General features: G+C 50.4%; 1 protein-coding gene across 1 annotated transcript in view; it reads left to right on the top strand.

Moving 5' to 3' along the window:
* LOC147118254 (uncharacterized) overlaps positions 1–12,655 on the top strand; it is a 183,295-nt gene that overhangs the window by 52,014 nt on the left and 118,626 nt on the right. The window contains exon 3 of the mRNA XM_085983689.1: positions 10,071–11,055. Within this exon, the coding sequence (XP_085839815.1) occupies positions 10,071–11,055 (985 nt within the window). The remainder of the gene's footprint in view (positions 1–10,070; positions 11,056–12,655) is intronic.

Below are 12,655 nucleotides of genomic sequence, written 5' to 3'. Positions count from 1 at the left end.
AGGCCCTGGGCCCGGGTCACGAGTCCCTCATAAAGAAAGCCCCGTGCGGTCGCCGGGCGGAGCTGCTGGTCGGCGGGGTCGGGAGATTAATAAACTGGGTAGGCCATGCGGCAGGGTTTAAAAAGTTGGAGAACGGCCTCAGGCCCGAATGAGATCCAGGGGCCCAGTCTATGTTCCACCGGACAGCAGCGGTGAGGCTTTTTCTCGGTGACAGGCCCGGGTTACGCGCTGCCATCTTGGTGGAGGAAAGACAGACCGGTTCCACCTGCAGCACGGCGCATGTGCGGCCATCTTGGTAGAGGAACAAAGAGTGGGCGGGGCTTCAGGGTCCCAGTGACCAGGAGAGACAATCATTGACTCATTGATTTTATTCTCACTCTGCACACAGCGTGTGTACAACTGAACCCAAGCAGAGTAGAGTGAGGGAGAAAACTGGGAGTGGAGGAAAGAAATGTTGGAGATGGTGCAATGGGTTTGGATTTCAGCACAGGGAGGAGGGAGAGTGTGTGGGATGGGGATTTACAGCTTTGGGGAAAGAATGTTCCACAGAAACTAGAATTGTCTGTTCTGAATTTCTATCCAGTATTTACAGTGATGGCTTTTGTAAACTCCTTTTACAGGGTGTGAGAAGGGGAGGATTTACAGACGGGAAACTCAAACCAAACATCACATCAAGATCTGACAGAGTCACTCCATTCATCAGGACCTGAATATCATTGACCTTTGAATACAGAAGGACAAATGTTTGTCTGTTCTGTCTGTGGGAAAAGATTTCAAACATCCGTGTGACTGGAAAACACACACCCGAGTGAGAGTGTTCCAGTGCACTGACTGTGGAAAGAGGTTTAACCAGTTACACAGCCTGAAAAAACATCGTACCATTCACAGCGGGGAGAAACCGTACACGTGTTCTGTGTGTGGATGAGGCTTCAACTGATCGTCCAACCTGGATAAACACAAGGACACCCGCACCACGGAGAAACGGTGGAAATGTGGGGACTGTGGGAAGAGATTCAATTATCCATCCAAGCTGGAAACTCATCGGCACACTCACATCGGGGAGAGGCCGTTCACCTGCTCCGTGTGTGGGAAGGGATTCGCAGAGTTATCCAAGCTCCAGATACACCAGCGAGTTCACACTGGGGAGAGGCCGTTCACGTGTATTGAATGTGGGAAGGGATTCACTCAGTCATCCAGCCTCCATACACACCAGCGAGTTCACACTGGGGAGAAACCGTTCTCCTGCTCCGTATATGGGAAGGGATTTGCAGAGTCATCCAAGCTCCAGATACACCAGAGAGTTCACACTGGGGAGAGTTCGTTTACCTGCTCCATGTGTGGGAAGGGATTCACTGGTTCATCCACCCTGCTGAGACACCAGCTTGCTCACACTGATAAGAGACCATTTAAATGTTCCCACTGTGGGATGAGCTTTAAAAGTCCTGGGGAGCTGAAGGGACACCAGCGAGCTCACACTGGGGAGAGACTGTTCACCTGCACTGTGTGTGGGAAGGGATTCACTCGGTCCTCCAACCTGCTGGCACACCAGCTTGTTCACACTGACGAGAGATCTGTGAAATGTTCTGACTGGGAAGAGCATTAAAAGCTTGAAGAGCCTTAAGAGACACCAGCATGGGGAGAAGGCAGGGACAGGGTACTGAAGTTGGATGATCAGCCATGATCTCATTGAATGGCGGAGCAGGCTCGAGGGGCCGAATGGCCTACTCCTATCTTCTATGTTTCTATGAACCCCAGGACCAGGCCCCTATGGGGAATAGGTATGCAGATCTAGCTGCAAAACTAGCTGCGGAAGAAATGCATCCAGAGGACGCATTCAAAAACAAAATAAATATGGTCATGATAGTCAATGGGGTACAGGAAGTGAATATAATGGAGCTACAAGAAAATACTAGTACAGGGCAAAAGGAGAAATGGAGACAAGCTGGCGCACAATTACAAGATGGAATTTGGAAATGGGGCCCACGTAACCAGGTTGTAGACAACAACTGATGGCGCTATACCATGGTGTAACACATACTGGCAGAAGTAACATGTTGCACCTACTGACACAGTACTGGTGATGGCCAAAGATAGGTCGGGAAGTAGCGAAATATTGCCACCGCTGTATAATATGCGCAAGAATAATGTAGGACAGAAATGTAGAGTTAGAGTAGCAAACCAACCCAGGCCCCAAGGACCCTGGGAAAACTTACAAATTGACTTTACCGGCCCCGTAACGCAGGATCGGGGGAAGAAATATTGCCTGGTAATAATTGACCAATTTACCAGGTGGGTGGAAGCCTTTGCCACCCGAGATTGCTCTGCAAAAACAGTTGCGCGAATATTGGCTACCGAGGTTATATCCCGTTGGGGAGTGCCTCTGCAAATTGACTCAGACAACGGCACTCATTTCACCAGCAAAATAATGAAAGAAATCTGTAAGCTGCTACATGTGACACAAAAATATCACATCCCATATCACCCCCAGAGCTCGGGGATGGTAGAAAGAATGAATAGGACACTGAAAAACGTGCTGACAAAAGTCATCCAAGAAACAGGGAAGGGATGGTCGGAATTATTACCCAGCATACTAATGGGGCTGCGAGCAACCCGAGGACGAACGACCGGACTGACCCCCTATGAATTAATGACAGGACGAGCTATGAGACTACCAGAGGATTTGGCTGGAGGGGTGGGAGAACCAGTACCAGTACAAGATAGATTAAGGCGATATTTAGTACAACTAAATCAGGAGGTACAAGCACTAAATAAAGAAGTAAGGAACCAACAACAGATTAAAGATCTAGAAAGGCAGAATGCTGGACTTAAACCAGACGAGTTGCCCAGAATAGGTCAACAAGTAATGACGCAAGTTATCGGAAGGGAATGGGGCCCGTTGGATGGGGCCATGTACTGTATTAATGACAAGTGATACGTGTGTTTGTCTACAGGAACCGATGGGTATGCGATGGAAGCAATGGACCCAGGTGAAACCATTTAACACTAAAGACCCACATTCTACCCTCTCCTCCAGGGGAAAGAGCTCGGAAGACGACCAGACCTCTGTTTAAATTACAGCTAAACATGGATCCAGTCAACCCTTACATAGAAACATAGAAGATTGGAGCAGGAGTAGGCCATTCGGCCCTTCGAGCCTGCTCCGCCATTCAATGAGATCATGGCTGATCATCCAAATTCAGTACCCTGTCCCTGCCTTCTCCCCATATCCCTTGATCCCTTTAGCCTTAAGAAATATATCCAACTCTTTCTTGAATATATTTAATGAACTGGCCTCCACCGCCCTCTGTGGCAGAGAATTCCACAGGTTCACCACTCTCTGGGTGAAGAAATTCCTCCTCATTTCAGTCCTAAATGGCTTACCCCTTATCCTTAGACTATGACCCCTGGTTCTGGACTCCCCGGACATCAGAAACAACCTTCCTGCATCTAGTCTGTCCAGGCCTGACAGAATTTTATAGGTTTCGATGAGATCCCCTCTCAATCTTCTAAACTCCAGTGAGTATAAGCCCAATCGACACAATCTCTCCTCATACATCATTCCTGCCATCCCAGGTATCAGTCTGGTGAATCTTCGCTGCACTCCTTCGATGGCAAGAACATCCTTCCTCAGGTAAGGCGACGAAAACTGCAGACAATACTCAAGGTGCGGCCTCACCAAGGCCCTGTACAACTGTCGCAAGACATCCTTGTTCCTGTACTCGAACCCTCTGGCTACGAAGGCCAATATACCATTTGCCTTCTTAACCGCCTGCTGCACCTGCATGCCTACTTTCAGCGACTGGTGCACAAGAACACCCAGGTCTCTTTGCACTTCCCCTTCTCCCAATCTATTGCCATTCAAATAATAATCTGCCTTCCTGTTTTTGCCACCAAAGTGGATTATAATGCATTTGCCATGTTTCTGCCCAATCACCCAACCTGTCCAAATCGTACTGGAGTTTCACGACATCCTCCTCACAGCTTACCCACCCACCCAGCTTTGTGTCGTCTGCAAATTTGGAGATATTACATCCAATTCCCTCATCCAGATCATTAATATATATTGTGAACAGCTGGGGTCCTAGGACCGATCCTTGCGGTACCCCACCAGTCACTGCCTTTATATCAGAGGGTCCGTCTCGGGGAGAAGAAGCTCTCCCGGTTTACCCTTACACCTGAGAACTCATTTTTAATGTGGAAGCAAGTCATCCTCGGTTCCGAGGGACTGCCTAAGAAGAAAGAAGAAGATATAATTGGAGTAAGACTTCTTTACTCCTGTACTCAAATCCTCTTGTAATGAAGGCCAGCATACCATTTGCCTTCTTAACTGCCTTTCACGACCACCGGACGTCCCAAAGCGCTTTACAGCCAATGAAGTACTTTTGAAATGTAGTCACTTTTGTGATGTGGGAAACGCGACAGCCAATTTGCGCACAGCAAGCTCCCACAAACAGCAATGTGATAATGACCAGATAATGTTTTTTCGTCATGTTGATTGAGGGATAAATATTGGGCTCAAAACACCGGGGATAACTTCTTCGAAATACCACCATGGGATCTTTTACATCCACCTGAGGGGGCAGACGGGGGCCTCGGTTTAACGTCTCATCCGTAGGACGGCACCTCCGACACTGCAGCGCTCCTTCATTACTGCCCCTCCGACAGTGCGGCGCTCCCACAGCATTGCTTCCACCGACAGTGCAGCGCTCCCTCAGTACTGCCCCTCAGACAGTGCTGCGCTCCCTCAGTACTGCCCCTCCGACAGTGCGGAGCTCCCTCAGTACTGCCCCTGCGACAGTGCGGAGCTCCCTCAGTACTGCCCCTCCGACAGTGCAGAGCTCCCTCAGTACTGCCCCTCCGACCGTGTGGCGCTCTCTCAGCACTGCCCCTCTGACATTGCGGCGCTCCCTCAGTACTGCCCCGCCGACAGTGCGGCACTCCCTCAGTATTCCCCCTCCGACAATGCGACGCTCCCTCAGTACTGTCCCTCCGACAGTGCGACGCTCCCTCAGTATTCCCCCTCCGACAGTGCGACGCTCACTCAGTACTGCCCCGCCGACAGTGCAGTGCTCCCTCAGTACTGCCCCTCCGACAGTGCGGCGCTCCCTCAGTACTGCCCCTCCGACAGTGCGGCGCTCCCTCAGTACTGTCCCTCCGACAGTGCGACGCTCCCTCAGTATTCCCCCTCCGACAGTGCGACGCTTCCTCAGTATTCCCCCTCCGACAGTGCGACGCTCCCTCAGTACTGCCCCTCCGACAGTGCAGCGCTCCCTCAGCACCGCACTGGAGTGTCAGCCTCGCTTTATGTGCTCAAGTCCCTGGAGCGGGATTTGAACCCACAACCTTCTGACTCTGCTATCCACTGAGCCACAGCTGACTCCAGTCTTTTACACAATTTCATCATAACTTCCTTGCTTTTGCACTCTACGCCTCTCCTAAAGCAGGGGAGTTATGATGAATTGTTAAACAGTTTTTTTTGCAGAGTGACCAAGGCTGTGTGTAGGAAACAATTGTGCATTTGAAAGAAGCTTGTATTGTGAAGCTTGTGCCCCTTTGCCAGGCCCGCTGCCTGCGGCCCCTCTCCCAGATTCCAGCCCAGCTCTGTGCTGACTGAGCTGCTCTCACCTGGGGACATCGCGTCACAATCGGCCCCAGCGCACCTGAGCTGGAGAGGAGGCCCCGCCCCCTTGCCGCGCCGCCATTGTTTGGAGGACCAGGCCGCCGACTTCGGTCCTCCCAGCCCAGCCCTCTTCCTATTGGTCAGAGCTCCCGTCAGTCACAGGCCCGGGCCGGCCTCCATCCACCTGACAGGCCTCTTTCTGTGATGACGTCACAATCGGGCCCCAGCCTCAGCGCCGGGGAGGAAGGTCCCGCCCCCTAGCCGCGCCGCCATTGCTTGGAGGACCTGGGCCCGCCCTCGTGCTATTGGTGAGCGCTCCCGTCAGTCAGAAGCACATTGCTCCGGCTCACTCCGCCACCCCGCGCATGACAATCGGCTCCGTTCGGCGTCCGCGGAGGTCCCGCCCGCCCGACTCTCAGGTTTGGTTTTTCTCGTATTTTACTTTATAATCTCGCTCTCCGCCTCACCTCGATTTAAATCGATTCCCCAACACATTACTTTACCCCGGCCGCTGATTCCGCCACGACGCCGGCCTTCTGTTTGCTCCCCGGAGACCCCGCGCAGGCGCACTGGCAGCCTCGTGTTGCGCCTGCCCGCGCTGTGATTGGTGCAGGGGAAGGCAAGTGGGCGTGTCCGGCCCCGCGCCCACGTGGGGGAGTCAAAGGCTGGCTGGAGCGCATGCGCAGCCCGCCTCGCACCGTTGGGAAGCTTTTCAAAAAAAAATTATTTCCGAAACAAATTGAAAACACTCATTAATTCCCCCAACCTCCTCCCCTCTAAAGTGCGATTATTATTATTGTTTTTCCTCATTTGTGTGGGGTGTCTTTTTTTTACCTTGCGGTGGCGTGCGCCGATCCAACCGACCCCTGGGCGTTGCGTGCTGGCGTCAGCGCGTAATCGGAGGGGGGTTGATTGACGCGAGGCGCCCGCCAATCAGCAGCGCGGAAAACGCTGGGAGGACCGGGCGGGCTGACGGTCCTCCAACCAATGGCGGCGGGACCTCGGTGGGCTGCAGGCCGCTTTCCTGCTTTCATTGTCTGCAGGAGCTGTTAAAGGGAAGGGGAGGAAAAAAACACAGCTTGTGAGTGTTTATTCCTTTGCATTACCTTTATTGCAAGGCTGTTCATCAACTGCATTCATTTAATAATAAGTGAACCTTTTCTCTTTTCGACTTTTATCCAGAACAAAGAGCCCTGGTGCTGTGAACATTTTGGTGGGCAGCCACTTTTAAAGGGACAAAGACCAGCATTCTTCCTCCTCTCTCTCTCTCTCTTGTGAGTATTTGTGGTGGGTGAGAGGGTGCGGGGTGAGTCAAAGGGGACTGCAGCCCCTTTTCAACAAAAACAATTGCTTGGCCATTTAAAGGGGAATGGGTGCCCCCCAGGTATTTAAAGGGGCAGTGCCTCTCTCTGTATCATGTAAGAGCAGGGAGGTTCTGCTTGAACTGTACAAAAACACCAGTTAGGCCACCGGCTAGAGTGCTGCGTGCAGTTCTGCTCGCCCCATTGCAGGAAAGATGTGACTGTGCTCCAGACGGGAGATTTTCGAGGATGTTGCCAGGACTAGAGAATTTCAGCTGCAAGGAAAGATTGAATACATAGAAACATAGAAGATAGGAGCAGGAGTAGGCCATTCGGCCCCTTGAGCCTGTTCCGCCAGTCAATGAGATCACGGCTGATCATCCAAATTCAGCACCCTGTCCCTGCCTCCTCCCCATATCTCTTTAGCCTTAAGAAATATATAAGTACAGGAGTAAAGAAGTCTTACTCCAATTATATTGGGCCTTGGTGAGACCACACCTGGAGTACTGTGTATAATTTTGGTCTCCTTACCTAAGGAAGGATATACTTGCCACAGAGGGAGTGCAATGAAGGTTCACGAGATTGATTCCTGGGATGGCGGGACTGTCGTATGAGAAGAGATTGAGTAAACTCGGCCTGTATTCTCTTGAATTCAGAAGAATGAGAGAGGATCTCATTGAAACTTATAAAATTCTAATAGGACTAGACAGACTAGATGCAGGAAGGATGTTCCCGATGGCGGGGGAGTCCAAAACCAGGGGTCACAGTCTAAGGATAAAGGGGTAAGCCATTTAGGACAGAAATGAGGAGGAATTTCTTCACCCAGAGAGTGGTGACCCTATGGAATTCTCTACCACAGAAGGCAGTGGAGGCCAGTTCATTAAATATATTCAAGAAGGAGTTGGATATATTTCTTAAGGCTAACAGGATCAAGGGATATGGGGAGAAGGCGGGGACAGGGAACTGAGTTTGGATGATCAGCCATGATCTCACTGAATGGCAGAGCAGGCTCGAGGGGCTGAACGGCCTACTCCTGCTCCTATCTTCTATGTTTCTATGTCTTAAAGAAGGATAGCGAGGCGGAGAGGTTCAGGGAGGGAATTCCAGAGCTTACAGCCGAGGCAACAGAAGACACGGCCACTGATGGTGCAGCGATTATAATCAGGGATATTCAAGAGGGCAGAATTGGAGGATCGCTGATGTCTCGGGGGGCGGGGGGGGGGGGGGGGAGGAGGTTGTTTTCTTTGGAACCGGGGAGGCTGAGGGGAGACCTGATTGAGGTGTACAAAATTCTGAGGGGCCGAGATAGGAAGGACCTATTTCCCTTGGCAGAGAGGTCCACAACCAGGGGGCATAGATTTAAAGTAATTGGTCGGAGCTTTAGAGGGGAGTTGAGGAGAAATGTTTTCTCCCAGTGGGTGGTGGGGGTCTGGAACTCACTGCCTGACAGGGTGGTAGAGGCAGAAACTCTCATCACATTTTAATTTTACTTGGATATGCACTTGAAGTGCCGTAACCTACAAGGCTACGGACCAAGTGCTGGAAAGTGGGATTAGTGTGGATAGCACTTAATCGACCGGCACGGACAAGATGGGCCAAATGGCCTCCTTCTGTGCCGTAATTTTTCTGTGATTCTATCGCGGGGGGTGGGTGGTTGTGAGGCTGAAGGGAATAACTAAGATAGGGAGGGGCGAGGCCATGGAGGGATTTGAAAACAAGGATGACAATTTTGAAATCGAAGCATTGCTTAACCGGGAGCCAATGTAGGTCAGCGAGCACAGGGGTGACGGGTGAACGGGACTTGGCGTTGAGTTACGACACGGGTAGTTTTGGATCACCTCAAGTTTACGTGGGCTGGAATGTGGGAGGCCAGCCAGGAGTGCGTTGAAATAGTCGAGTCTCGAGGTAACAAAGGCCCGGGTGAGGGTTTCAGCAGCGGATGAGCTGAGGCAAGGGCGGAGACGGGCGATGTTACCGAGGTGGAAGTAGGCGGTCTTTGTTATGCTGCAGATATGTGTTCGGAAGCTCATTTCAGGGTCAAATATGACACCAAGGTTGCAAATAGTGTGGTTCAGCCTCAGACAGATGTTAGGGAGAGGGATGGAGCCAGTGGCTAGGGACCGAAAACAATTGCTTCAGTCTTCCCAATATTTAATTGGAGAAAATTTCTGCTCACCCAGAACTGGATTAGAGATCGTGGCGCGGTCGAGAGAAGTGGTGGTGAGGTAGAGCTGGGTGTCGTCAGCGTACATGTGGAAACTGACGCTGTGTTTTTAGATGTCGTCAAGGGGCAGCATTTAGATGAGAAATAGGAGGGGCTTAAGGATAGATCCTTGAGGGACACCAGAGGTAACGATGCGGGAGTGGGAAGAGAAGTCATTGCAGGTGATTCTGTGGCTACGATTAGATAGATAAGAATGGAACCAGGCGAGTGCAGTCCCACCCAGCTGGATGATGGTGGAGAGGCGTTGGAGAAGGATGGAGTGGTCAACCGTGTCAAAGACTGCAGACAAGTCACGAAGGACGAGGAGGGATAGTTTACCTTTTTCACAGTCACAAAGGATGTCATTTGATGAGACTTGATTTGACTTCAGGGCCAAGTCAGTGAGGTGGATTGGGCTGTTTCTGGCCCGCTGGTTATTGTGGGCACGGCTCTGCCCTGTTTGTTCTTTGAGGCAATATTAGCTAAAAAAAATTCATGCTTCCCCCTTACCCTTTCTACACTCCTTTTACAGGGTTTTAGAAGTGGAGCATTTACAGACAGGAAGCTCAAACCAAACATCACCTCAAATTCTGACAGAGCTACGCGATTCATCAGGACCTGATTCAATCGCTCCTTGAATCTGCTGGCACCCCTGTGAGTTCACACTGATTAGAGACCTTTTAAATGTTCTGAAAGAGCTTCAAAATCTACAAATACCTGAAGCGACACCAGTGCCTACACACTAGGGGAAACCCGGGCCCCGTGTGTGGAAGGGAGTCACTCAGCCATCCGCTCCGATGATACACCAGCAAGTTCACACGAGGGAGAGACCTTTAACCCGCTCCGTGTGTGGGGATTAATTCCACCATCCATGCTGCTGAGACACCAGCTTGTCCACACCGATGAGAGACCTTTGACCTGCTCCGTGTTTTTGAAGTGATTCTCTCATTCTTCCACCCTCCTGAGACACCAGCTTGTTCACAGTGATGAGATTAAATGTTCTGTCTGTGGGAAGAGATTTAGAAGGTCCCAGGATCTGAAGAGACACCAGCTGCAGAGTGCAGGAGAGATTCTGTTCACCTGTTCCGTGTGTGGGAAGAGATTCACTCGGTCCTCGAATCTGCTGGCACACCAGCGAGTTCATACTGGGGAGAGGCCGGTGAAACATTCCAACTGTGGGAAAAGCTTTCAAATGTCCCAGGAGCTGAAGGGACACCAGCTGGAGAGAGCAGGAGAGAGACCATTCACCTGCTCCGTGTGTGGGAAGGGATTCACTCAGTCATCCAACCTGTTGAGACACCAGCAATATCACACTGAGGAGAGACCGTTCACCTGCTCCCTGTGTGGGAAGGGATTCACTCAGTCATCCAACCTGTTGAGACACCAGCAATATCACACTGATGAGAGACCATTTAAATGTTCTGACTGTGGGAAGAGCTTTAAAACCTCTGGGAATCTGAAGCAACACCAGCGAGTTCACACCGATGAGAGACCATTTACATGTTCTGTCTGTGGGAAGAGCTTTAAAACCTCTGGGGATCTGAACGGACACCAGCGAGTTCACACTGGGGAGAGGGCGTTCACCTGCTCCATGTGTGGGAAGGGATTCACTCAGTCATCAAGCCTGGTGAGTCACCAGCAAGTTCACACTGGGGAGAGGTCATTCACCTGCTCCGTGTGTGGGAAGAGATTCACTCGGTCATTCCACCTACTGACACACCAGCGATATCACACTGATGAGAGACTATTTAAATGTTCTGTCTGTGAGATGAGCTTTAAAACCTCTGAAGATCTTAAGCAACACCAGCGAGTTCACTCCGATCAGAGACCATTTACATGTTCTGTCTGTGGGATGAGCTTTAAAAGCTCCAGGAATCTGAACGGACACCAGCGAGTTCACACTGGGAAGAGACCGTTCACCTGCTCTGTGTGTGGGAAGGGATTCACTTGGTCTTCCCACCTGCTGACACACCAGCGAGTTCACATTGTTCTGTAACGCAGGGCCCTGCAGACAGCTGGGGTGACATGAACATGGAATGGATGAATGTTTTATAAATTCTTGTACTGCTGTTTAATCTTTAAGATTGTTGTGCTGATGATTCCCTTTGTTTCACTGTTCATAGAAACATAGAAGATAGGAGCAGGAGTAGGTCATTCGGCCCCTCGAGACTGCTCTGCCATTCAATGAGATCATGGCTGATCATCCAAATTCAGTACCCTGTCCCTGCCTTCTCCCCATATCCCTTGATCCCTTTAGCCTTAAGAAATATATCTAACTCCTTCTTGAATATATTTAATGAATTGGCCTCCACCGGCCTCTGTGGTAGAGAATTCGACAGGTTCACCACTCTCTGGGTGAAGAAATTCCTCCTCATCTCTGTCCTAAATGGCTTACCCCTTATCCTTAGATGGTGTTCCATAGAATGTACAGCACAGAAACAAGCCATTCGGCCCAACTGGTCTATGCCAGTATTTATGCCCCACACCCACCCTACTTCAATTAACCCAATCAACATCTCCTCCCATTCCTTTCTCCCTTGTGTGGCTTCCCCATAAATCCATCTGTGCTGTTCACCTCAACCACTCCCTGTGGTAGCGAGTTCCCCATTCTCACCATTCTCTGGGTAAATAATTTTCTTCTGAATTCCCTCCTGGATTTATTAGTGACTTTTATATTTATAGCCACATAAATTTGATGAGATTTTGTTAAGCTGACCAGTATGTTGTTGTACTTTGTCTTTTTCTGATGAATGAAACATTACTGAGCCCCTGTACCCGTGTTATGGGATGAAGTGCCAGACAAGTGAAGGCACAACGTCTGGGTGTGAATCTAATAATAACCTCACTGACCATATAGGTGTGATAACCAGACGGGCTTGTGGTTATAGTCTGGTCACAGATGGACTAAATTCCCTGAATTAGCAGGAGTTCAGGAGGCGGTCAACAGACGGGTCCAAACAATCCCATTTCCTGAGCGGTAACCAAGCTTGTGTATAAGAACAGGCCACTTAAGCCATTGTCAGTTGGAACAGACTCGAGAAGATTGTGCGTGAATCCACTGTACTTCTATTCTCCAGATTGAGGGACTTATCACCTGATCTGTGTTATGCAGCGCTCTTAATAGAGCCTGGAGAGACAATTTGTGTTCTTGTGAGCTTGATTATCTGGTATCCGAAACCCTGGGACTCCCAATCATTAGAGTCAACCTCAGTGTGTGGAAAGGGATTCCCTGGTGTATCCCACCCGCTGACACACCAGAGTGTCCACATTGTGACTGCGGTGGGTCGATTCCACTGTTTCCGATGCCTTTAATCACATCCAGGACTGAACCACATCCAGGACTGAACCATGTTAATTCAGGCAACTGGGGCTTGTTAATGTTAAGAGCCCCCAATAACTGGGCTGGATTTAAAGATTCTTCCCTGTTCTCTCAGTACTAGTGAGCAGAGAGAAGCTGATGTTATAGAATCATAGAGCACAGTAGGATGCCTTTCGGCCCATCGTGCTGGTGCTGGCTCTCTGAAAGAGCGA

The sequence above is a fragment of the Somniosus microcephalus genome, chromosome 4 (assembly GCF_052327205.1).
Source record: "Somniosus microcephalus isolate GS21.2 chromosome 4, FLI_Smic_1.0, whole genome shotgun sequence".
In the NCBI taxonomy this organism is placed as follows: domain Eukaryota; kingdom Metazoa; phylum Chordata; class Chondrichthyes; order Squaliformes; family Somniosidae; genus Somniosus; species Somniosus microcephalus.
This window is presented reverse-complemented; position numbering and strand designations above follow the sequence as displayed.